The sequence below is a fragment of the Sycon ciliatum genome, chromosome 5 (assembly GCF_964019385.1).
Source record: "Sycon ciliatum chromosome 5, ocSycCili1.1, whole genome shotgun sequence".
NCBI classification, from domain to species: domain Eukaryota; kingdom Metazoa; phylum Porifera; class Calcarea; order Leucosolenida; family Sycettidae; genus Sycon; species Sycon ciliatum.
Window position 1 is genome coordinate 1,440,725 of NC_088647.1, and position 26,948 is coordinate 1,467,672.

Here is a 26,948-nt window from a genome sequence, read left to right on the forward strand (position 1 = left end):
GAGTTCTCTGTGTTGTGACTGTGTACATTAGTCATTATGTAACATGTCTGAAGTACTAAACTGGCGACTAGTTGTGTTCCTTGTCTGGTCTAGTGTGCGTGCCTTGAGTAGGTACTAGGTATGTGTGAAGTACTACATGTAGTAGTACTAGTAGTACGAAGTAGTTCGTGCAATGCATGTCAGAAATGGTATCAAAGCATTCGTACTCGGACTCAAGTGCTAGAATCGGAGCCCTCCGCGCTAGCGCGCGTCGGGCTCCGATTCCGCACTTTCGTCCTCGTACTCATGCTCGATTCCATACATCCTGCCGCGCAATCCCCTATAAGTTATAACTTAGTATAAGCAAGAGTAGATAAACAAGAGTGTGCAACTCGCGGATGGGTTGGCCCACGGCGGAATTTTTTGTTGACGTAATCTTTTCGACGACGCACGCGCTGCGAGTCTTTCGGAAAGTTTTCCCTCGTGCTCTTGGCCGGGCTTTAAAGGGGAAGTATACCCTAAAATCAAATTTTCACCAGTTGTAGTCTTCGGGGTGCTGAGTCGAATGGTCTTGGTCCGAGGAAGCTGAGACGCTCCCTTCCTACTTGAATCCCAATCGAACTCACGCACTTCCACCGAAACTGGGTGACTGCGCCCTACTAGATGGGGATTTGTATGCAAAATCTCACTAAAAGCGCCATTTCGTTCTTATAAAAGCACGGATGACCGCGATTGGCCCATATGTTGTAGTCTTTTGGACGCTGAGTCGACTGGTTTTGGTCCGAAAAGGCTGCGATGTAGCGTTCCTCCTTTATTCCCAATCGAACATGGTTGAAGAAGCGGTCACGTGCTCCTGCGTACACCAGTCACCTGGTCACCGTGCCTGCAGGGTACAACTTACTAGCCTGTTTGACCTTTTTTGGGTGCACTCCTGTCACTCGAGTTGAACTCGAGTTGAACCTTGGTGTGAAAGTTGTCGCCTGCTGGCGCGGTGACCAGGTGATTTGGGCACCCAGGAGCACGTGACCGCGTGTTCAACCATGTTCGATTGGGAATAAAGGAGGAACGCTGCATCGCAGCCTTTTCGGACCAAAACCAGTCGACTCAGCGTCCAAAAGACTACAACATATGGGCCAATCGCGGTCATCCGTGCTTTTATAAGAACGAAATGGCGCTTTTAGTGAGATTTTGCATACAAATCCCCATCTAGTAGGGCGCAGTCACCCAGTTTCGGTGGAAGTGCGCGAGTTCGATTGGGATTCAAGTAGGAAGGGAGCGTCGCAGCTTCCTCGGACCAAGACCATTCGACTCAGCACCCCGAAGACTACAACTGGTGAAAATTTGATTTTAGGGTATACTTCCCCTTTAAATACTACAACTTACAAGGTCGGTGTCCAGCACGTGCTCTCACACTGCTCTGCGGCAAACTGCGCGTTTCTCTGAAAAAAGGTGACGTCAACAAAAAATTCCGCCGTGGGCGCCGGCGGGGGTATCTGCAGATTGTGCAGGAGAGATCCGGAGTTGCACACTCTTGTTTATCTACTCTTGCTATAAGGAGTACACTTTTTCTACGAGTCCCCTATTCACAGTCCAGGAGTCCGGTTTATCCAGTCACGCCGTCCTGTGTGTTGTGCCCGAAAGAGAACGAACACATTTTCAGTTTTGCTTGCCTCGTGGCAGCGCATTCCTTTCTTCACTTCAGCCATGGGTGCCAGTTCTGCTGTGCAGTTGCTGACAGTAATCTGTCTCGAGGTAACCAACGAGGATAAGGAGACGTTCAAAATCAAATCTGGAAAGCGTCTTGTGATTCTCTGAAGACGTTTCATCAGTGCGCGGGATGAAAGCAGAAATTGCAGAACGAGAAAAGTTCAGCACAGTTCAAATCTGACGAGTCAGGTGCACTCTCTTTCGTTCGACGCCACAAGGATCATCCCCTGTTTGGCTGGCCATTGCTGCCAGTAAGACTTTTGAACGGTTTCATCAGAGCGAGGGATGAAAGCAGAAAGCGGAGAAAGAGAAAAGCTCAGCACAGTTCCAATCTGACGAGTCAGATACACTGACACTCTCAGGCTTTCGTTCGTCGCCACAAGGATACCCCTGTTTGACTGGACAAGAGCTGCCTGTACCACCGTGTCAAAAGGCTGTCCAACTACATGGCAGGACGATGACTGAGGTAAGGAAGCTTTTACTGGTTTCGATTGGTCTGCTGTTCTGTCGTTATGCTTGAATTTTTTTCCATTTTCAAGGAGCGTTTCGCGTTTGTTTGATGTTGCTTGAATGAATGCCCTAAAAGTAATCAACCACTTCGTAAGGGCGCGTTCAGACTACCGATAAAAAGTGACGGAATGGAAAAGTTGCCAAGGTGATTTGATCACGTGACGTTACTGGCACGTTACCGGCGGGAAAGTTTTACTGGCGCGTCTGCTGCGCTGGGAACAGGTTGCCGGCAGTGAAAAAGTGGAGCACGTGCTAGTTTGGACTCTTGTCTACCACGCACTTCTGCGGTTTCGACTCCTCTATGGTGTGTGACTATTTTAGTATTTCCCCTGACTGTGACTCGACTCTATTCAGCACCAGTGTTTTCACGATGCCGAAGTCACTATTTGACCAGGGCATGGAGAAGGAGATCATGCGCCTATACGTGGAAGTCTTTGCAGGTTCGTCAGGCAAAACATTGACCACTGTAGAAAAGCAAACTATGGTAGCGGACAAGCTGAACGACATGGGGAAGCTTGTGGGGTGGCCTACTGTCACAGCATCAAATGTGGAGCATAAGATAGATTCCGTTCGAAGGAAGGGCAAGAAGATGTACCGGACATTTAGGCTGAAAACCCGCACAGGTGCTCCTGTGGAAAGTGATTTCGACCTCAAGGTAATCATGAATGATTATGTGTCTTACATTTATCATAATTATTTATTTCATCCTCCTACATGTACATGTGTACTACTGACGATGTACTCCTGCATATCTCAGGGACTGTTGACATGCATGAGTGTGTGGGTTTGTATACACTCCTATGCGTACTGCAAATGACATGCAAATGACATTAGTGGTGAAACGAATGTCAAAACCTACTAGTCGAATATTCTTCAGCTTAACGAACGAATGAACGAATATTCTTTTGGTAACACAGATGACATCACATGCCCTTCTCTCAGTCATTTGATGGATATTGTCAATACTAATTTATTATTAGGTATGACAAACGGTAGTGCCACGTAAAATGTACTGCCACGTAAGGGTACTTCGAAGTTCATACCTGTTATGTGCAACATTGGCAGTCCAGTATGGACATACATGTGCATGCATGCAGTACAAAGTCACAGGCAGGCTGTACCTACTGCACTGTACCGTGTTTGGCGTGCATGTACGTACATGCACTGCATTCGAAGTGACGTAACGAATACTCGAATGTGACGTAACGAATATTCGAATGTGACAAACCGAACGAATGTTCGAATATTCGAATATTCGTTTCACCACTAAATGACATGCATATTTATTTCGTGCTGCTCCCGCGTTCTTGCAGGCTGCGTACAAAGATTGGGCGAATTTCCCTCAATATCATTCCCTCTTCTTCAAGAATCAGTCTTTTGGACCAGGCGGGAACAATGTAGATACTGCTATCAGCGACGAAGGAGCAGAAGAAGCCCGGGCAGAAGCTTCACCAGCCCCACCAGCTCCTGTCACACCAGTGCAAGTAAACATGCCTGGTGTCGGACAGAAAACTCCGCATGGTGATGATATCTGATTCGGAATCAGATCTGGAGCCGGGCAGGAAGCCAAGTCGAAAGACCACACGCAAGCGGCCAGCATCAACAGACAATTCATTCGCAGCCATCCAGTTGGAAATGCGCAAGGAAGAAATAGCAGCAGAGGAAAGAAGAGTGTTGGCGCAGCAGGAGTTCCAGCTGCGTATTGAGACACAGAGAGAAGAAGCCGAAGACCGACGAGAGAGAGAACGCAGACAGTATGAGGAAGCCAAAGCAAGAGAACAGAGAGAATACGATGAAGCCAAAGCAAAAGAGAATAGAGAGTACGAGGAGAAGAAAGAAGAACAGAGAGAAAAGAGAGCTGCTTGCGTCAGGCAATCAGAGAAGGAATTCAACGCATCCCTGCTTGTGAAGCTGTTCTCAAAATAAACTCCCTGCATGATGTCACATACTCCTCGCCTTGTCAGGTGTGTCTTGTTTTTCTCCTTCTAGTTCTACACTTTTATTCTGCACCTGCAAGCAAGTGCACAAAGAATGATGATGATAGTATTGCATTGACCAAACTAACGTGATAGCCTGCAGTAGCAGTTACGTTGTGAACTTGCATGGTTTGGATTGTAATAGTAACTACTATACAGTACTACAGTCTGCTATCACAGCATTGAAGAGATTGCAAAGCGGACATCGCCCCCGCCAGGTAGATCTGCAGGTGCCGCTGGTGGCAATTCTGGTCCTATGCGAATGTAATTTGCTTCGTCGGCATTCCATGTCGTACTGTACTCGCAATTGGCTCTCTGGCAGATATTGTGGAGAGCTGCACAGACCAATGCAACGTCTCTCATAAAAGCCGGGTCTCGGATGAAATTCTCAATGAGAACATGCCAACGCCCTTTATAGAAGCCAAACGCGTTCTCAATTTTCTGTCGGGATGATATCAGTGCCTTGTTGAACCTTGTCTGGTGTTGGAAGCGTGCCTGGTCGTAGCACTTCATCAGTTGAGGCTCCAGAGGGAACGCACTGTCACCTATCAAATAGGGACGAACAGTGGTGCCATCAAAGTTGCGGTGCAAATCTTGGGGCCACCGGCCACCAACAATACGTCGGCGCAGAGAGCTTTCTGCGTAGCTGAAAGCATCTCCCACACAACCAGCTCTGCCGACATCCACGAAAGTGAATTGGCAGCGGTGATCGCACACTGCCAACATATGAATTGCTATAAAGTTTTTATAGCACCAATAGTTGTCTCCCCAGAGAGCAGGCTTCTTGATATGCACAAAAGTACCATCGATCGCACCAGCACACATGGGCAGCTGAGCTAGATCACTGAAGCCAGCGATGACGTCCTCCAGCTTCCTACCAGAAGGGAACTTGATGGCTGCTGGTACCAGGATGTTTTTAAAGACACTGACTGCAGCATGCACAATATCATGGGCAGTTGACGCCCCAATGCAATACAGCTCGCCTAGCTGGTCAAACGTAAGACCATGCGCAAGCCAGTGCATACAAATTGCCAGGCGCTTGGCAGGGGGTACAGGTGTCCGAAACCTAGTTGACTCTTGCTGTAGGTCATTGCAGGTTTGACGGAGCAGGAACTCAAACGTCCGACAGTCTACTCTGTATGTGCGCAAATAACGCATGTCCAAATAGTCGTCAGCGTCTCCTGGCATCCCAAATTCGTCCACAATGCGATGCCATTGCTTCACTTTGGTCTCCCAGAAACCCAGTTGGCCACCAGTGTGGTGAATTGACCACCAGCGCCGCTCTCGCCTCATGGACGAGGCAGCATCCTCCGCTGCAAGAAGAAGAAGAATGTCATGGCGTGAAGATCGGCGAGAAACTTGAAGATTCACACTATCGTGGCTTCGCAGGGAGCGATACCTGGACTGAACACTACGGCCAGGTCGATGCACGTGGGCTTGCAACAGTCTACTTCGGGCAGAGACACCCTCTTCTCTACCGCTACTTTGCTGCAAAAGAGAAAGGCCAGCGAACATAGCAGCCATACTCTACTAGAGGGAAATTCAGACGACTCAAAAACTTTTAGAACTTAGCTGTGCGATGGAAACTTACACACTGTATTTGAACTTCACGGGCCGCTATATACCTATGCGCCACGTCACTGCGGAAGAGAAAGACCAGCGAACATAGCAGCCATATTCTACTGCCGTACTGGAGGAATATTCAGACGACTCTATACTATAATAACTAACTTCTAGAACTTAGCTGTGCGATGTGAACTAATACACACTGTACTTGAACTTCGCGGGCCGCTATATACCTAGGACCTATGCACGATTCGGCAAAAAAAACTTTTCCAAACTGCCCCCCGCACGGACGCCATATTGGTTGGCATGGCAAAAGATGCTCGGGCTGTCAGTAGGGGGAAATCCCTTTTCGGTGCCGCGGTGAGAGCTGCACAAGTTTACCGGTAGTGTGAATGCCGTTCACGGTTTGACGGGGTTCACGGTTTGACGGGGTTAACGGTAGTCTGAACGCGCCCTAATAGTCCTCAAGGACTGCAACTGTGCAAGGACTTTGCATCAATCGTATACGATCATCCGTCTAGCTATCATCAATTATTATTTTATTTCATGAGAAATGTATTTTTATCCCTGTGATAATTATGTGAACTCCACGACACTCTTCCTCTAGTATGATGTCAAATACAATGGGATCCACAAACGCAGTGCCAGTGTACTAGTAGTAGGAGGAGGATTGCTTGTATGCCAATGACAAGAAAAAGCTTCTCAAGCTAATACTCGTATTTCCTGAAGTAACCGTTTTGATGTCACGAACATGACATTGTGTCAGTGAAACTGCCTCGTGACAACAAATCATTGCATTTCCATCTTGGGGAAGACTGACTGACGGCAACGCTGTACAGATTGTTCAAATCATTTCATTTCAATTTAGTTGCAGTGAAGTGAAACACTGTGTACACTACATGTATGTTGGTGTGCCTGTGCGTCTTGAGTGTGCACAAACGATCTTATTCCTCGTATTACTAATAGATTATTGTCCCCACCGTCACCTGTTCACAGGTCTTTGAGTGGATGGATTTTCATTGAGCATCACATTCGTTGAGAACTTGGTAGTTGTGTGGTCCCATGCATCATTACGGTAATAAGCGTATCCTTGTGCTATCTATTTGTTGCACGTGTGCTGAAGCTTGCAGAACTGAGTGCTGCTGAGCATTTGCATGGCCATGAGCAATGGTGAAGCGTGCTATTGCACTCTCAGCATGTGCTAGTATTATGCTGACCACTGCACTATGTTACTCTCTTACACTACTACGTGTATGTAAACGTGCGTGTACCCGTCCCCGTACGCATTCGTTTCGTATAATTGTTTGTTATCCCTCTTGACTTTACGTGTAAATGGGTGGACGTTTGCATGGCTGTTGGACTTGCGTGTGTATTGTGTCTCTACTCTTTTCTTGGTGTTTTCTTGGCGTTGTGTAAGTTTGTGTGTGTGTGTGTGTGTGTGTGTGTGTGTGTGCGCGCACAATAATTTGAAAACAAATAATTAATCCTGGGCTCTCAATTATTCTCTTTCGATTCTTGTATTTTTTCTAGGTATTTTCTTGGCGTTGTGTGGGTGTGTGCATGTGTGTGTGCGTGCAAAATAATTCGGCAACACTACATGATTGAGATATTGTAATTTGCAGCGTCTACGAAGAGACCACTTGATTTGAGGATGGTGTTTGTAGGGTTTTTCATGTAATGAAGTGGCTGCAGTGGCGCCTCAATACTTATTTTTTTATCTTGAGAAGTGAATGATGTAAAGGATTAAAGGGAGAGGCCGTTTTCTGGTTAATATTCACTGCTTACAGCAGATCCTATGTCTAATTTCGAACTCGATAGGGAATGCCTAATTGGCTGGACTTTATACAGGGAGTGTTGTCCACATAAAGACTCTTTATAGTTGATTTCAAAGTTTGGACTCCGTAAAGTTGATTTTGGACCAATGGACTCTATGTAGGGGTGAAGCCAATTGGCTGGACTCTATACAGGGAGTGATGTCCATCTAAACTTTGAGCTCACAGTTGATTCCAAGTTTGGACTCTGTACAGTGGATTTTGGACCAATGGACTCTATATAGGGGTTGGACATCATATAGGGGCTGGATACTCTACTGAGTCCAACATACAAAAACACGGCTTTCGCAGCATACAATGCAGTTCACTCCTCTGTTCACAGATTAATTTTCATCCACTAGCAATCCTTGAAATGATATCTATCAACTTCAGAACATTGATGACCGAATATCCCAGTTTGTGATGCCATTTTACAAATTTGTTAAAAAATGACACACCGATTATTTGAATCCTGAGAATACTGTGAAAGTAGGACATGATTCAAGACACTTTCCAAAGTGGGATCATTCCCATTTTTGGACACAACGGGCATGAAGGATAGCACTTCCACTTGCAACAATTCATTTGGAAGTAGCTTGTCTAGAAGTGACTGAAAAAACGTCATTTCACAACCATGTTAAAAAAAGCCAAACCACCTCGTACAAATGATGCAGATGTCTCTTACAAACTGCTTGTGCCCTACAGTCTTTTGATAAAAAGTCCAGCTCATTATTATGTTTGCTAATACCCTTCTATACATTCTGACTGTTTGGAAGATTGTTCTATTTTTATTAGTCACAATTCCAAGGAATTACGTCATCAAACTCAATTTATTATCTTTTTGGATCTTCTAACTGTAACTCCTTTGAAGAAGTTCTTTCCGTTTGAAATATTCATGGACGACTCCTTTGATATTGATCTCAGTTCTTCCCAGCTGCATGTCAGTCACGCGTCTCCTGGCAGTCTCCCATGCCTGCCACCAGTCTATCTGAGCACTACAGTATCAAAGATCCGTTTCCGGTGGTCTTGGAACATCAAAATTAATAATGCCGCCGCAGAACTATTGGACAGCCGGCATGCAGTGGGTATGTATCAATGAGAAATGCAGGCACAACAATAGTTGTGTGATGGAAAGGTATAGAAATAAGTAAGTGTCCGCAGATTGAGAACATGATGTCTTGAGTTAGAACACCGTCAATGCAGTGCAATATACAGTGGTATGCGGGCATTTACCATCACGCTGATCAGGTAGAGCAATCAGTCTTAGAACAAACCGCTCTGATTTAAAAGGAATTGTGTGCTCTGATTTAGCAGTTGAAGCACAACCTAGACTCCATGCAGTGGAAGGACAACCTAGACTCCATGCAGTGGAAGGACAACCTAGACTCCATGCAGTGGAAGGACAACCTAGACTCCATGCAGTTGAAGCACAACCTAGACTTCATGCAGTGGAAGGACAACCTAGACTCCATGCAGTGGAAGCAAAAGAAGAAAGTACAGTAATGTTCACGCAGCGATGGGAAAAGACATGCGGCAAACCTCTGAGCCGACAATAGTGTAATTTACATGTGCTTAGCCATGGACACCATAACATATCGCCCGGCTGTATCCGTGAACACGTCCAATCATGGCTCTCACAGAAATAAGCAAAAATAATGCAAAACGTTAAATCACCGGAAAGAAAAGAAATAGGAGTGCTGTTGAGAATGGGAAACAAACAAAGCACAATGTCTCCTGGAATTGGTGAGCGGAGTCGTGTACTCACTTTTTCCACTGCACCTAGCTCGCTCTAATACTTCTTGTTCTGCCCTCGTGCCCGACTAGCACGGCCTCGATGCCCACCGACACCGGCACCGGCACTTCGGTTGCCTGAAGTGCCATCGGATTGACTAGCAGGACCTGTGCTGTGGCCTCCACGACCACCACCGCCTCGTCTGTCTGTGTAGCCTTGGCTGGTGCTGCTGTAAGCACTCTGACTGCCACGACCACCACCACTACCACCACCACCTCCACTACCACCACCACCTCCACGGCTGCTCTGCCAACCAGCTTGACTATCCGTACCAGCAAACCCACCACGACTTCCGAAACTTCCGCCACCTCGTCCATATTGATTGCCACCATGAAGTGTTCCCTGGCCATAACCACCACGATTAGGTCCTCGACCGTATCCACTCTTGCCAGGTCCTGTACTGACATGACCACCACGGCCTGTTGCAGCAGACGCACTAGCAGCACTAACACCTGGGCTGGCGCCATGACGCCCATCAGCAATGCTGCCTGGACGCGCAGGTTGCTGCTGGTTTGCATCGCGCACTGTACTGGGCAGAGTGCCAGACTCGAGACCATCATCCCACCACCCATCTTTGGAAACTTGGCAGTCACCAGGCGATGACTGCCTGGATGTTTGCTGAGACTCGACTGCAGGGTTCTTCTCCTCAGCTGCGCCAGAAAGTGTTGGAAAACTCGAGCCAGCAGCCGTGGCTCCTGTTGCTGCATTTGCTGCATTCAGATGTGCTCCTGGATAATGAAAGAACGAAGACACCACGCTAGTGTCAGTGACAAAAGGTGCGAGGGGATTGTGCCCAGCAGCATATCCTGAATACGTATTCAGTCCAGCCATGCCCGTGTGCATAGCGTTCTCTCCGCTGGCAAACGATGGTGGTGCATCCATACTAGCGATGTTATGGTGACCAGCAGCTGTCTTGCGTCCTGACTCAGAGATACCTGGGCCATACATTCCTGGACTGGCATGAGCAGGAGGAGGTGGAAGCTGCTGATGATAGTTCTGTTTGGGCTGGTTGGACTGTGGCCAAACCTTGTCAAACTCCACATGGAAGAGGGGTAGAATCTGGTCCACATCGAAGAAGCACAGCTCTTTGCCGTAACCCTGCTTATCAGCAGCATACACATGACTGTCGTAACCGTCCTCCAGACGTCCTCCAGATGAGACCTTTGTGCAGTGATATTCCTTGCCAGGAAGAACTTGACACAGCAGCAGTGCCTTCTGAGATCCACCATAGCGAAGACTGTAGTCCGGATACTCGGAGAAGTATATACCGGAACCAAACTTGCCTCGGTGACGCGTTGCTTTACCGACCCGCTGAAGATCAAAGTTCTTCTCCATGATACTTTCCACATTCTTCGCGTCGGTGGTGTGAAAGGCCCAAACTGCTGCACGCTCACTCTTAGTTTTCCTCTCCTTCAACGTCTCCTGGAAAGCAATAAACTTCTCCACCAGCTCTGGCTGCACATAGTATGTCACTCTGGTGATCTTCATCTGGTCTGCACTCTTCTGTTGCTTGAAGAATGCACTGGTTGCCATGTTCATCACAGTTGCCTGGTCACCCTGCAGCACACCTCTGCTTGGTTCGACGGTCATGCGTTCAAACTCTCCACTATGCATGGACTTGCTCTCCAGTGCTGTGTTCAGAACGCTTGCAAGTGCTTTGCACTGGAATTCAACAGCATAGCGAGGTCGGATCAGATTGCATTCGAATAGACAATAGTATCCACCGGCGCCGTTGGCACTCTTGATGAAGCAAGAATCAAACTCACGTTGGTGCGCGCTTGGCAGTGTGCTGGGGAGAGTGTTGAACTCCTGGGTCTTACCCAGATACACATCACACCAGACAATGTAATTGCTTGTTCGACCGGACACATCTTCCAGCGAGAAACATTCTGCACTAGGGACTGTCCACACGGATTGCGAACCAATTGTTTGTTTCATCTTAGCACATCCATCTTGTACAAGTACGGCCAAGACATTGGGATCTTGTACGCTGATTGGTAATCTTTGACTGTCCCCAGTCACAGTCTTCAGTTTCATCCGTTCTTCGTGCTGGGAAATCTCTATGTTGCGATTGCGGATCTCTTGGACGTTGGTGATTTGTGGCTGTCTTTCTTTCTTCATGGTCTTGTCCAGCAAATTGATGCTGGCTTGACGGATCTCTCTGATCCCTGAGTCATCTGTTTTCATAAGCTGGCCAACAGCCTGATCAGGACTGGACATTTTGGAATTCTCCTCTTCCTGCAATGTTTGCAGTCGTGCCACTTCACTTTCCAGCTCCTTGCGCTTGTCTTCCTGACGCTGGCGTTCAATTCTTTCACACTCCTTGCAAGGCACTGACTTGCAGTTTGCACCGCACAGAGCTGAGCAGATGTGACCGCATTTCTCCAGAGTCTTGCTGCATGGAAACTCGCATGGAGGGTCTCTGGCGCTGCACACCTTGGTTGCCTTGTGTTGGCATGGCAATGTCAGGGTAACTAATTCTTTGCATCGGTATGATATTTCATCTTCCGCGGCAACATCATGGCATTGTCGTACATACACCTTTGTGCAGTTTGAACCCGGGCATATGAACTGCTTTGGGCTGGTGCATTTCAAGGCACTCTCTGGCTGGTAGCACTCTTTGGTTGAAGCGTGGCCGCATACACTGAACTCGAAATCCACTTGCTGGCGGCAAATCTTGTGCGGGTGCCATGGTTGACAACGGCGTTGACAGTTGTGCACATCGCACGGCATTAGAATCCCACATGGCTCGTCGCAGAAATCGTTCCTGTTGATTGGGATGTCCTTAGCTGACTTAACCTTAACCGAAGCAGAGGGATGTTTCTGGCAAGCCAGTTGCAGGATTGGAGACACCAGGCTTTTCTCCTGCAAACCACTCAGCAAGAACTTCCAATTAGCTGATGCTTGCACGGTCATGAAGTTGCCAACAAAGTACATGCCACACTTGGCCCGCGATTGTGCAACGCAGCGTCGATTCAGCTGATCCAGAAATCCAATCTTGCCTTCCGGGTTAGACCTGGTCAGTGATACAATCACGATTTGGTTCTCGTCACCTTGGTAACGATCGATTGTGTGCACCTGCACGCTGTGGCGGTCTCTTGCCTTGTTGATTTGCTCTGCAGTCGGCTGTAGAGGCTTCTTCTCACCTCTTGCATCTTGGAGAAGTGATTCCTCTTCCATAACTTCCGCGATGAAATCAGGGTGATCTTGAATGTCAAACACCGAAGAAAGACTGTCCTGCATAAGGCGTCGCACCCGTCTTGTCTGTCCTAGATACGGTGTGAGAATTGTGACATCCGCGGGATCATAACCCTGCTGAACAAACCAGAGTGCAAGACGAACGACCATCTCTGCTTCTTCTCTGTTCTCAACGCTCCTGCTTTTGTCTTCCTTGTGCGTGTGGTGCCAGAAGAACATCGAGTCAGCCATACACGCCGGGACCTTGTTCTGCGACACAACTGACAGGTTGTCCTTGTAATCTGGGTAGATATCCAGAAGAAGTTTACTGAACTCTGGCCGCATGCGATTCTGTGTCAGCAGCAATCCATGTGGCATCTTGTTATTGAGCAGTCGTTCCATCATTGAAATATCAAAGTGGTGATCTTTAACCAGAGTGTACGACTCAACGGATGGTCGTAGCTGCTTGTGATCTCCGATCATGATCAAGTGTTGAACCCATGGACCAAGAGCAGCAACAATCTGTGGTTCAAGTACCTCAGCAGCTTCTTCCACAATGACAACACTAGGCTTGAGTGCAGCGAGAAGCTCATGGTTCATGGATGCACCAGTGATTGTCATTCCAAGCATGATGGCGCCTGTTTCCTTCAGGTGCTGTGCTTTCTCTAAGGCTGTATGAAGGCGCAATTGCTCGCTGCAGTGTGTGAACTGGTACACTGCCTGCTCGAGTCTTCTTCGGCAGTCCTGCTTGCGCAACGAGATGATATGCTGCACAAATATCGCCCTGCGAATGCCGTCCAACCGCCACACATCATCTTCAAGAGCTGACGTCAATTCTGTGGCTACTTGGTGTGCCTGACCTTCCATACCCGGAATCTCTCTTGGCCAAGCATCACGGATGACATCCCAGTAGACCAGGCGTACAGGATCTTCCTTTGCTCTGCCGCCTTTGCGATGTTGCAGGGTTTCCTTTCGTTCCTCGTCATCCTCGCTGGATTCAGCTTCACCTGCGCTTTTCTGAGTCTGCACTGGAGTAAACTGGGCTGTTCCCGTCGCATTCGCTTGGGATGATTCCATTGTCTGGCGTAATTGGTCGAAGATTTGTTGGCCGGGAAGCCACATTGCGAGTGCCAGCTGTACAAGATGCAGTAGAGCGGACTGGTCAACGCCGAGTAGCCATTCATCTAGGTCACCCTTCGGGAATATGCCACTCAGCTTCATGTAATCGGCATAGCTCAAGCGGTCTTTCTCCACACCAAACAGCAGCTTCATGATCTGCGTAGGACTGGCATAGGTCAGAAAACCGTGTACGGAGAAGTGCGTGGCGTCAGACAACTCCTGAACAATGTCCTGTAAGTCATTAGCTGCTTTTCGCTTGCCAATTCGTTCATGTTCGCTATGTCCTGCCACGACACGGATTCGGTTGATGTTGCGTGACTCCAGTGCTTCATTATCGGATCGACCACCGGCACGCACAACTCTCATAAACTTCATGCAGGCGAGTAGGAACTCATCCAGGGCATGATTCTTGTAGGTGAGGACCAGGAAGACCTTCTGCTTCAAGCTCGACGCTGTCAGCAAGAGCTGAACCAACTTAATGCCAATGTACGTCTTGCCTGTACCGGGCGGACCTTGGATCAGTGCTAGACGATGCCTCAATGTATGTGCTATTGCTTTGCGCTGTGACAGGTCAACGCAAAGGTCTGCATCATCATCCTCCAACAGATTGAGCACATCCGGCAGAGTCATGCTTGGAGGACCCCGTAGTGCCGAAACAGCCGAGGAGAAAATCCCCCATTGTCGATGACACATCCCATCACTGCTGCTTTCCAGCTGGCGGACGGTGTCCAGTAGCCTTGTCCGTGTATCAGGCTTGTGCTGTGCGCTGAGCATGTCTGCTTTGCTACTGGTATGGTTAATACTCGCAACAGCACAGCTTTCTTGCAGGCTAGGTGCGGCCACCACACCCCCCAACTCCGAAATTTTCTGAACGACGAGTGGTTCTGCATCATTCCTGATTGCAGTGCTGCTGCTGGCCGACTCCTCCTTGTCAGCATCTTCGTTTGGCAATGGCTTGTAAAGACATGTCGGGTCAAACGAGATTTCACGCTTCTTCTTAGTGTCACTCTGTGCGTCACCAGCTTCCTCTGAGATGGCGTGTGTATCCAGATACTCGGGAGGATACTCGGTATCTTTAAGACAGTCAACAATCTCCTCGGTGAACGGAATGTCCTCGGAAGTCATATCCCGAAGACAGAGTAGCACAGGTTGATAGGCTTTGTAGTAAGCTGGGGACTCCAACATGAGCGTGGTGTGAGGTGAGGCACTTCTCATTCTGCTGATGAACTCTGCCATGTCACTACCGTTGATATCAGTGCACGGGTCCACCAGCAGAATACCCTCTGTGGCCATATTGGCATTGCTGCGTACAGTAGCCCACAGCGGATTGCTGAACGAACCGTCGGTTGTGATGCACACCAGGTTGCCATACATCAGGGCACTTGTCTTCTGCCAGTCCTTGACAGGACGTACAGGCTTCACTCTGATCCCAAGGGAGAATCCCGAGCTGCTCTGACCGATACCACGTTGGCGCCTCTTGTTCTTGTCTTTTACAAGCGATTCCATTGCATCTAGCTTCACCTGGTAGTAAACGTTCATGTCACGGATGTCTAGCTTTCCTTGAAGCAGGTTCTGTACGCCGGTTTTCAGTGCAGCAAAGCAGTCCTCTCGCAGCAGCCGGAAGTAAGTGTCAAGATAATCATCAACTGATTTGTAGTTGCCATGACGACGAACAACCGGGAGAGCTGGACCAGTGTACGCTGTGGCTGACCATTCTCCAGTTGCCGTGGTGATAAGCTGACCAGTCAGCTCAGTGCTGGTCGGCGCAAGCGGCAAGTTGCTCCATGAACATGTCTCCGGATCATTGTCAGTTGTCGTGACAACCGTACATTGTAGAAACTTCAATAGGCACTGCTTCACACGGTCCTGTGGGAATGATGGCATATCCACCATCTTTCTGACCAATGGCACAACAAGCTGTAGCAGGCTGTTGTCTGCGGTGCACAGTGCCAGGAGAAAGTCTTCAAGTAACTGCCAATCCGGGTAACTTTGCTGCATGTACCCCAACAATGCTCCAGTGACTGGATTGAAGAATGTACACTTGCTTATTGCAGCAGTCAAGTTTTTGAAGACGTTGGGCATCGCGCGGAGGAAGTCTTTCAGGTCCAGAAGTGTTTTGATGATTCTGCCAGTCAAGGTGTTGGCTGAATCTTTGTCGCTGATTGGCTGATTCAACATTGTCTTCCATATTAGGTGAGCATTGAGATATCGTACAGCCGTCACTCTGTCGTCCGCCTTTACCAAGCTGCACAAATCATCTAGCCAGCTAATGAACTGCTTCGCTGTGGAGTTGATGGCAGTCACGGTTACTTCTGATGCTCGTGCGTTTTGGGCTTGCACTTGTTTCTTTCTCGTCTCCTCGAGCTTGAACTTCACTACGTCGGAAGGCGAGAGAGACATGCCGGCGATTGCGTCCAGCTTCACACGGGTAAAGTGAAAGAAGACATCGTTGTCGGACCGCATATCGAGCGAAGTGTTGCCGTCTTCCGACTGTTGCTGGGGCTGGATGAAACCGATTGATTTATCAGGTATGACGCGTGCAACAATCCCCGTTTTCCAGCGGCGTTTCCCGTCCTCCTGTTCAGGACGCTTCATGGCAAGCATTGTCTTTCCACTTTCTTTAGCTAGTTGCAGTGCCCACGGCTTGGCCTTTCTAGCCGGAGCTGCTTTGGAAGATCGTTCCAACTACAAGCAACATAAGAAGAAACAAGGACAGAGATATTGCATTAGAATACTGTTTAGTGACTCACTGCACACTTCCAGAGCACAGGTTGACGGTCATCGCAAAGCACTCAATCAAGCGACATTAAACTCAATTTTTATCTATCGACCAGCTAAGTCTGAAAATCACACTGTGACGTAGAATTTGAAATTGTACATGACGCTTTGCTACAGCTACAGCTTCGTGTATGGATGTTTCACATGCCAATAGCAAAGTTCCTGGCACTGGCAGCTCTTTACATCACACTGTTTACGATTTTTAGACGGTATGCCTCTTCGGATAGGTTGAGACAGCGATTTCACATTCGTAAAGCGCATGAGATTAGTCTTGTGTGGATCCAAGAAATGCACCCCAAACATTGGGAAAAGTGATTCGAGTGCTGCTCACCTGGTCGAATTTGTCAGGTTGTAGCCGCTTTAGCTGCTTCGGCTGCTCTGTCTGTTCTGGTCGTGACTGAAGCTCATCATCTGTGGGGCTGCTATGTACATCAGATTCCCTGACGTCAAAGCTATCTTGGCCGGCCGCCATAGTAACATCTTCAAGCTGTCGCCGTCGACTGAAGTCAATAATTTTCGGCTGAGGTGGCTTGGGAGGCTTGGGAGACCTGCGAGGCTTTAAAAAGGTTCTGCGAGCTCGTTTCCAGGACCTCTGCTCTTCTAGATCATCGCTGTCACTGTCGGAATCATCTGTATCTTCCAGGACCTCCAGCTCGATACCACCACCCTGGTATGGATTGTACCGGGCAGCGTACTGGTTGTGTTCATAGCTGGCGTGTGAATAACCACTGGCATTGCCGGCTGGTGGGTGATTTCCACCTCCCCACAGTTGGCCGCCTGCGCGCCCATTAGGAATGGCTGAAGCCATCGCTGTGCATCAGGCGGCAGTCTGAGAATCACAAACAAGTGCATGCACGTATTCAAACATTCACCGAAACACACGCCATCATTAGAAAAAAACGATGTCAAAAGGAGCAATTCCCAGGACTATAATGGCAGCAAAACTGGAATAGAAAAGTTCACGCTAGTCGACTAATCACACAGAATGTGCTAACACAGAGCCAGAGCAACACCTCACAGTACAGTCAGACCTCGCTTAACCGCACGCATCTGTTTTCCGCAAAAGTATCCGGATAGATGAGGGAACCGGATAATCGAACGCACATACTGTATGTATGTATGGCATACGCTGTAAACCAGTTACCAACGATTTTCTTCCGGATGGCGAGGGATCCGTATAAAAGAAGACCGGATAAGCGAGGTCTGGCTGTACATGTACTGGCATCAGTAGACCTACAAGGTAACACCACACACTATAATTATCATGTACTGGTATTGGTTAGAGCAGAGCTAGGCTAACAGCTCACAGCATCATGTGCTGGTATTGGGTAGAGCAGAGCTAGGCTAACAGCTCACAGCATCATGTGCTGGTATTGGGTAGAGCAGAGCTAGGCTAACAGCTCACAGCATCATGTACTGGTATTGGGTAGAGCAGAGCTAGGCTAACAGCTCACAGCAGCACAGGGCATGCCTGTGCTAGCACAGCCTCCTATTCCATTATGGTTGTCTGATGATTGGCTCAGCCATGAAACTCCGAGTCACAACGGAATTTGCCAAGGTTTTCATTGCTTGCCTTTGTGTACTAGCACAGAAGTGACCAGGTGGCATGCAGTCAGGTGGCATACAGTCAGGTGGCATGCAGTCAGGTGGCATGCAGTCAGGTGGCATGCAGTCAGGTGGCATGCAGTCAGGTGGCATACAGTCAGGTGGCATGCAGTCAGGTGGCATGCAGTCAGGTGGCATGCAGTCAGGTGGCATGCAGTCAGGTGGCATACAGTCAGGTGGCATACAGTCAGGTGGCATGCAGTCAGGTGGCATACAGTCAGGTGGCATGCAGTCAGGTGGCATGCAGTCAGGTGGCATACAGTCAGGTGGCATACAGTCAGGTGGCATGCAGTCAGGTGGCATACAGTCAGGTGGCATGCAGTCAGGTGGCATACAGTCAGGTGGCATACAGTCAGGTGGCATGCAGTCAGGTGGCATACAGTCAGGTGGCATACAGTGCATCACACTAACTCTACTGTGAACGAATCATACAAACGATAAACAATAATGGAAAATAGCACAGCACACCAGCGATACTACCATTATTTTAGTGAACTATCACATGTTTATAAGACTCCACAAACCCAAAAAGCGGTGTAACATATAATTCGATTTGAATCGCAGTAAAGAGACCTTCGGAGTGCTGAGTTGAAAGGTCTTGGTCCGAGGAAGCTGAGACACTCCGCTCCTCCTTTATTCCCAATCGAACTCGTGCACTTCCACCGAAACTGGTTGACTGCACCCTGCCAGATGGGGATTTGTACGCAAAATGTCACTAAAAGCGTCATTTCGTTCTTATAAAGCACGGATGAACGCGATTGGCCCATATGTCGTAGTCTTTCGGACGCCGCGTCCACTGGTTTGGGTTTGAGAAGGCTGATGCAGCGTTCGGCTCTTATTCCCAATCGAACATGGTTAAATAAGTGGCCAAGTTCTCATGCGTACCCCAGTCGCCTGCCGGGTCACCGTACCTGCAGACTACAACTTTCACACCAAGGCTCAACTCAAAGTTTCAAAGGTTCAACTCGAGTGACAGGAACGCGTTCAAACAGGTTGTAGGCTAGAACCCTGAACACTCAGATCTATCATATCCGGACCTGCAAGTTATGGGCACCTTTGTCTACCGGGCACCATGCGTGTATACGTGTGTGTGTACGTGTGTGTGCACGTGTGTGTGTGTGCGTGTGTGCGTGCATGCGCATGTGTGTGTGCGTGTGTGTGTGTGTGTGTGTGTGTGTGTGTGTGTGTGTGTGTGTGTGTGTGTGCCCCCAGTGTCACCGATGGTTTCGGAGTGAGGGTGGCATTGCAGTCCATATCTGTGCCCAGTCCAGTTCTGCCCCGAATGTTGCCAATGCCACAAGCTCTTCACCTGTACGCCTATGTATTCAGAAGCCGTGCTGTACCGCTCACTGTCCCATTTGTGAACGTTGCTGGAAGTCGATCAGGGGCTTTGCTATCCACAACTGCAACCGATCCACCACTGAGGCGCCCAACTGCTGATGAAAGGGACAAGTTCGAATTTGCAATGTCAGAATTGCCAGAGGCGTTTCAAAAGGCAAAACGACTTATCCCGTCACCAACGCTCATGTCTCTTCTCGTCTCCGTCTCGCTCAACGAAAAACACGTGACCTACATGGCAGTGTATACCAGGACCAGGACCAGGTGTGTGTGTGTGTGTGTGTGTGTGTGTGTGTGTGTGTGTGTGTGTGTGTGTGTGTGTGTGTGCGTGCGTGTGTGTGTGTGTGTGTGTGTGTGTGTGTGTGTGTGTGTGTGTGTGTGTGTGTGTGTGTGTGTGTGTTTTAGTGGAAATATTACTTCTCTTTTCCCAAGTTTTGTGGACTGAAATAGTGACGTCCTATCCCAGATCAAAATGTAGGTGATTCAGACTCATCAGCCTGAGTTGTTGTCATCAACATGATGTCAGCAGGTCAGGCAGGTATGGAGTGGAAGAGGCACTTACCGTACAGCTCTCGATGAGAGGTTCTACGCCAGATGATGGTGTGAGCCAGCGATAAAATAATTGATAAAGCTGGTGCTCAGCGCCTACGAGTGCACTGCATAGGTCACGCACTGTTGCAGTGCGTGGAGCACAGCGTTGAAGCCGTGTGACTTGATCCAGTACTCTCCTGAGTGTTGGCAACATCAGGCACCTGTCTTGAGCACGAGCTGCGGGTGCAGCACTCACTGCTACAGCCAGTACGGTACAGGCGGACCTTCACTCGGCGATGGATGATCGAACTTGTTTCAGAGACTCACTGATGTTTTGCAATGGCCAGTCGTTATCGCTCGCTTGTCAAGTTAGTTGTGAGCTTCTGATCCAGATCGCTCTAACACTGATACGCGAGTCCGTCCAGTCCTACCTTTGCTAGGACACTGATGGCTAATGGCCTTGTACTTATATAAAGCTAAGACCCCTATCGTTCTTGGAACCACTGTTCGGACGAAGAAGTCACGGTTAATTCTGGTGCTCCTTTGCTCCGACGTGCAGATACTGTTGTTGAGTTTTGGTTGGTGCTGGTTTCTGTCGAATCCGGAGTTTCGAAACGATCGAAACTTTCGAAAGTAACCTTTGGCAGCTTGGGAAATCTCATCTTTCATTCATTTGACTGTGCACTTTCCTGACCATGTTGATTTTGTAGGCATGATGTCTTCATGGTCTTGGTGCTTGTAGCGAAACCAACCTGGCCGGCCAGGGCTTTTACGAATCCCTGCTTCAGACTCTGCTCTGCGAACTCCACGGGAAACCCCCCGAAATGAATATGCCAGGCAATGACTGGGCCGAGGCCCGAGTGCAACAAACCATTACATTGTTGGACATCACAATCATCATGTGGACGGGTGCGGCACCACTTACACATGCAGTGCTAGCTACAAGTATTCTGAAAATTAATGTTATTATACTAGTTATCACCCACACGCACATCAAGCAAGTGGAAGTTGGGGTTGCCGAACTGCTGCGGCTGGATCATATCAAGTGTTTTGTAACAGAATTTGTAATCAGCGAATTGTTTGCAACAATGCATTTATACCCGGCGGCCCCGCAAAGCGGGATTGTAGAAAATTCTGTAACAATGCTGGTAGATGGCAGGCAGTGCAAGAGATTAAGGCCAATGATCCTAACTAATGCTGCTGTGCCCTTGTGGGGCACGGCTGTGCGCAGGTAGTCAAATGACTGCTGGTCAAATGACTGCTGGGACCGGACGGTCCTGCTGTATGCTGGGGCCAATTGGCCCGGCTGCTGGACACAATGTGTCTATGCTGGGACCATGTGGGGCACGGCTGTGCGCAGGTAGTCAAATGACTGCTGGGACCGGACGGTCCTGCTGTATGCTGGGGCCAATTGGCCCGGCTGCTGGACACAATGTGTCTATGCTGGGACCAGCTGGTCCTGCTGGGACCATGTGGTCCTGCTGCTGGGCAGCGCGTGCCGCCAGTGCTTGAAAGCTCATGCAGAGAATTGTTCCAAAATGAATTCAGCTGAGGGGCTTTGCTTGCTTCCCCAAGAAGAGTCAGTGGTTAGTGGCAACCCCGCTTATACACACTGCTCTTAGCCATATTTTCTTTCTCGCTTTCTTTCCGCGGTTGAGTAAACGCTGTGCTACATGCATGCAGATAGGCTTAGCAGTGACACTGCGCAACACAATGCGTTAAAGAGTTTGAGTATGTGGTCCAGGCTGGAGCAGAGATCCTTAATCGGGCAAGCTGCTGAGAGTTCATATTCTCACATAAGGGGGTGCAGAGTGCTTAGAGTATTTTGGGCAGGATTGATACAAAAACAGTGCCCAGCAGCACGCGCATGCACACATGGCAGTGTAGCCGGCTCATTGCTGGCCAGTAGGCAGGCCAGCCGGCACACGGAGGTACGTTTTGTACATGTCACTAGCCCAGCGGCCGGCCTTCTGGAGCTGCCAAGCTGAGGCATTCCTTCCGGCCATTGCAATAGCCCCGCCAATCCTGAGGGAGTGACTGCTAACACCCGGATCTAGGGCTCTCGTCATCCAGTAGTTCACATCTTTGACTGTGAAATATTGCCCACTTCGGAATATGAACAGCGGTGACGTCGTTGGCGTTGCGTGGCGGATAGCGTGGTACTTGTGCATTGCTTGGACAGGGCAGAGCTGGCTGCCGGACCATGGCTGCAAGATGACTTGCCCCCAGTGCCACGTTGGGAGGTCTTCGTTATCCCGAGTCGTATGCTGATCTGAGTCCCAGTGAGTGAGACTTGACCCAGGGTCAGAGTGCGGCCATTCGAAGCGGAGCGGGGAGAGGCGGCAGTATCCTCGCTCACTATGAGCAATCCCGCAAAGGCTGTCATGAAGGTGGCCCAGAGCATGCACCTGTCCGATTCGCAGTAGTGGGAGCGCTGGATCACGGTCAAGAGCTGCTGCAGGTCTGATTGGGTGATAGCCTGGCGTTGACATTGTGTCGGTGCTGCTTGCTGGCGGTGCTGCCATTGCTGACGCTCCGCTCCCTTCAGGGCTGCTGTAACTCTATCGTGCTGAGTTGTGTGTGACGGCCCACCATGGCAGAGGAGGTAATACCTCACGGCGGATACATATACTCGGATGGTTGCGCTAGATCTGTGACCGGGTACGCAGTGGGTGATGAATGCAAGTAAGTCATTTACCGACGGCCTACTCGGCTGGCATCCCAGTTGTGTACACAGCTTCAGATACGCCCCAGACCCTGGCGGGTATGTGCGGGCAGAACTTGGGGCTACTGAGTCCCTAATTAGGTCGCCGGCCTTTATCAGTAGCGTCTGACAGAGATGATGTGCTCAGAGCACATCATCTCTGTCGAGCAACTAGTATGATAGCTCTGCTCGGGACCGCTAGAGCTGAGCTGGCAAATGACTCCGCATGGAGCAAATGACTCCGCATGGAGCCGGCAAATGACTCCGCATGGAGCCGCCAATGACTCTGAGTAGAGCCACCTAATGCTAAATATAAAGGTATGCATGACAGTTGAGAGCATATATTCTCATGGATTGTAAGAATACATTCTCGCGCCACATATATACTGGTACACACAGATTATAGACAGCAATAGCGACAACACACAAATTGAAGGGTAGTTGGCCGCAGCCAGATGTGAACCGAAGCACGAGTGAGGCATGAAAGCAAGCACTGAGAACAGAGTGTGTCTCAAATGGGAAAGATGTGCATGCGGATAACAGAAATAGGCCATGATGCAGAACCACTTGGGACCGTCAGATTAATTTTCCTGGACCGAGCCAGCCGGGAAAAAACCCTCGCGCCGACGGACGCAGTAGTGAGGGAAAAAACCGGGTGTATAACCCCAATGGCGATTTGGCATCATGTAGGCATGGCACGCACAAATCTGCATATTGGCAAGAGATAAAGAACACGCCCGATGCCGTATATGCAACCGAAACATGTTGAGCGAGAAATACAACGTCATGTGTGCGCCAGAAACGTGAGTTGAGGTAACGGGTGGGAGGTTGGGAAGGAAAGTGTGTGGGAACAAATGTTCCGCAAGTTGCATGCTCCAGAGTCAAAACAGCAATGACAGTGCAAGAGACACGACTACCGCATGCGCACGGGTCGGACCAGCTTCCGGGGCTGAAAGATGCATGATCAAGCGATGCCCACCCGATTTATTTGGCATGACACCAAGACATGCCCTCTTGCCGCAGGTGAGCATCCACAACATCAGGGTAGTCAAAAGCTGATCTAAGATTCTTGCTGAGGGTAGAATGCTTAACACCCTTAGGACGTGATGCTGGTCTACCAACAGTTTGTTCAGGTAGTGTGTGCGTTGCATGCCTACAATGATGGACAACACTGCCCACGCTTCGGCCCAGGCCACTGTCTATACTCGACTCTCGCTGTTTCTGCTAGTGCTATGCTGGGGCCAGCACTACTGACCCATCCGAGTCGTTCTCGAGCCTGAAACGTTTGGCTGAGGGTTCAGCGGGCACTGCTGAGGGGCGCAGGAGCCTGAGGAGGAGTGCTAAATCTACGAACTCCCCTCGCAGCACTTTCTCCACCACTCTCGGCCACATGTGCAACACACAGGGGACGGGTGTGGGCATGTGGTGGAGATGCATGTACAGGCACGTCAGAGTCAAGCCTACCTCAGTAGTACCTGCCGAGTTCAGGTCTTGTGCGCAGGCGATATCAGCATCCGGCTCGCCAGAGTCGTCCCCGGAAATGCCTTCTCGGACGGAGGAGCGGATTAGCTCGCGGATCTCCTGGTGCTGCTGTTTGAAAACGACTCATGATAGGCTAGCTAGAAAATTCGCACAACACTGCTGATATTGCAAGCCAAGGTGCTCAAACAAATTTGTTTGCATAGAAAGGTCTCGCTGCTGTTCTCTGCCAGCAAGGCTGCGAGTCCCACGCTGGCGCATGTGCCATTTTCCCACGCTTGGGGACGATGTACGATGACAGCCGGCGTTGCGGACTGCCTGCGAGTAGTTCAAAATAAGTATTAGATAAATTTCACACATGTTTCATGCTGTCAATCTAACAATCATTGAGTATTCTGAAAGTAACCGCGTTAGTTGCTAGTACCCCATGCCCAGCCCTCGACTCCAGACATCTGATTGGCAAAACATGCATCGCAATACATTGCATTCTTATGCTGTCAAGCAGACTCTCGATAAGCATCCATTTGCTGTTGGAGAATCCGTCCAAAAAATCAACAACAACAACAACATCAACAACAACAACAACAGCAGCAGCAGCAGCAGCAGCAACAACAACAGTAGCGGTCTCTTGACATAGCAGAGCCATTAATTAGGCATGCAATGCAGAGCACTTAGAGTGTATATTGTCACCTGGTGATATGACAACATAGAGCACACACTGAGCATTGTCTGCAAGTCAGTGCCTTGCAAGGAGTGAGAAAGAATTGAACGCCAAAGTCAGGAAGACAAGCGCAAGAAGCTGGAAAGTGAAGTGGCACGACTCAGGACATTGCAGGAAGAGGAGAATTCCAAAAAGTCCAGTCCTGATCAGATTGCTGGCCAGCTTATGACAACAGATGACTCAGGGATCAGAGAGATCCGTCAAGCCAGCATCAATTTGCTGGACAAGACCATGAAGAAAGAAAGACAGCCACAAATCACCAACGTCCAAGAGATCCGCAATCGCAACATAGAGATTTCCCAGCACGAAGAACGGATGAAACTGAAGACTGTGACTGGGGACAGTCAAAGATTACCAATCAGCGTACAAGATCCCAATGTCTTGGCCGTACTTGTACAAGATGGATGTGCTAAGATGAAACAAACAATTGGTTCGCAATCCGTGTGGACAGTCCCTAGTGCAGAATGTTTCTCGCTGGAAGATGTGTCCGGTCGAACAAGCAATTACATTGTCTGGTGTGATGTGTATCTGGGTAAGACCCAGGAGTTCAACACTCTCCCCAGCACACTGCCAAGCGCGCACCAACGTGAGTTTGATTCTTGCTTCATCAAGAGTGCCAACGGCGCCGGTGGATACTATTGTCTATTCGAATGCAATCTGATCCGACCTCGCTATGCTGTTGAATTCCAGTGCAAAGCACTTGCAAGCGTTCTGAACACAGCACTGGAGAGCAAGTCCATGCATAATGGAGAGTTTGAACGCATAACCGTCGAACCAAGCAGAGGTGTGCTGCAGGGTGGCCAGGTAGCAGTGATGAACATGGCAACCAGTGCATTCTTCAAGCAACAGAAGAGTGCAGAACAGATGAAGATCACCCGAGTGACCTACTATGTGCAGCCAGAGCTGGTGGAGAAGTTTATTGCTTTCCAGGAGAAGTTGAAGGAGAGGAAAACTGAGAGTGAGCATGCAGCAGTTTTGGCCTTCCACACTACCGATGCGAGGAACGTGGAAAGTATCGTGAAGAAGAACTTTAATCTTGAGCGGGTCGGTACTGCAATGCATCACGGAGGCAAGTTTGGTTCCGGTATATACTTCTCCGAGTATCCAGACTACAGTCTTCGCTATGGTGGATCTCAGAAGGCACTGCTGTTGTGTCAAGTTCTTCCTGGCAAGGAATATCGCTGCACAAAGATCTCATCTGGAGGAAGTCTGGAGGAGGGTTACGACTATCACTTGGCGGATTATGCTGGCATAATATTTGGCATAATCTTGGGATTTCGTCAAAATATTATGCTCCGGCATATTATACGGATTTCAACGTGTAAGGCGTGTAAGATCGGCATAATCTTTCGGTTTAGACAAAAATTATGCTTAGGGCATGGCCGTGTGTGTATGCGTGGTTTCTCAATCCTCTATGTACAGCGTGAATACATAGTGGAACCGAGCATAATTCAGCATATTTGTTGGCATAATTGTGGCATAATCAAAAGCATAATTTGATGATTGGCCGAGCATAGTCCGCCAATGGCTAGTTACGACTAGCCATTGGCGGACTATGCTCGGCCAATCGTCAAATTATGCTTTTGATTATGCCACAATTATGCCAACAAAGATGCTGAATTATGCTGATTTATGTTCGGTTCCACTATGTATTCACGCTGTACATAGAGGATTGAGAAACCACGCATACACACACGGCCATGCCCTAAGCATAATTTTTGTCTAAACCGAAAGATTATGCCGACCTTACACGTTGGAATCCGTATAATAATTTATTATGCCGGAGCATAATTTTTTGACGAAATCCCAAGATTATGCCAAATATTATGCCAGCATAATCCGCCAAGGGCTATGACAAGGAGTCGTAATTGGGGTATTTAAAAAACAAACATCTGCAGGCTTTCTGACAAAGCTGTATTATGCCCCTAAGCATAATTTTTGTCTAAACCGAAAGATTATGCCGACCTTACACGTTGGAATCCGTTTTATGCCGTAGCATAATTTTTGCACGAAATCCCAGGATTAGGCCAAATAATATGCCGGCATAATCCGCCAAGGGCTAGTTACGACAGCCATGTCTATGCTGCCGGTAATCAGGGATACGGCAAAGAGCTGTGCTTCTTCGATGTTGACCAGATTCTGCCACTTTTCCATG

General features: G+C 48.9%; 3 protein-coding genes across 3 annotated transcripts; all 3 read right to left on the bottom strand.

Moving 5' to 3' along the window:
• Nucleotides 1-4,346: 4,346 nt before the first annotated feature.
• On the bottom strand, nucleotides 4,347-5,696 carry LOC135816510 (uncharacterized). Its single transcript, XM_065329706.1, has one exon. The coding sequence runs from the start codon at nucleotides 5,694-5,696 to the stop codon at nucleotides 4,347-4,349; it is 1,350 nt and encodes a 449-aa protein (XP_065185778.1).
• A 2,856-nt stretch (nucleotides 5,697-8,552) lies between these two features.
• Nucleotides 8,553-20,440, bottom strand: LOC135817123 (uncharacterized). The gene is made up of 3 exons (XM_065330242.1): nucleotides 19,921-20,440; nucleotides 16,747-17,244; nucleotides 8,553-16,322 (listed from the first exon to the last, which is right to left on the bottom strand). The coding sequence occupies exons 2-3, from the start codon at nucleotides 17,221-17,223 to the stop codon at nucleotides 9,339-9,341; spliced, it is 7,461 nt and encodes a 2,486-aa protein (XP_065186314.1). The 5' UTR covers nucleotides 17,224-17,244; nucleotides 19,921-20,440; the 3' UTR covers nucleotides 8,553-9,338.
• On the bottom strand, nucleotides 17,913-18,422 carry LOC135816511 (small proline-rich protein 2B-like). The gene has a single exon (XM_065329707.1). The coding sequence runs from the start codon at nucleotides 18,420-18,422 to the stop codon at nucleotides 17,913-17,915; it is 510 nt and encodes a 169-aa protein (XP_065185779.1).
• Nucleotides 20,441-26,948: the final 6,508 nt, after the last annotated feature.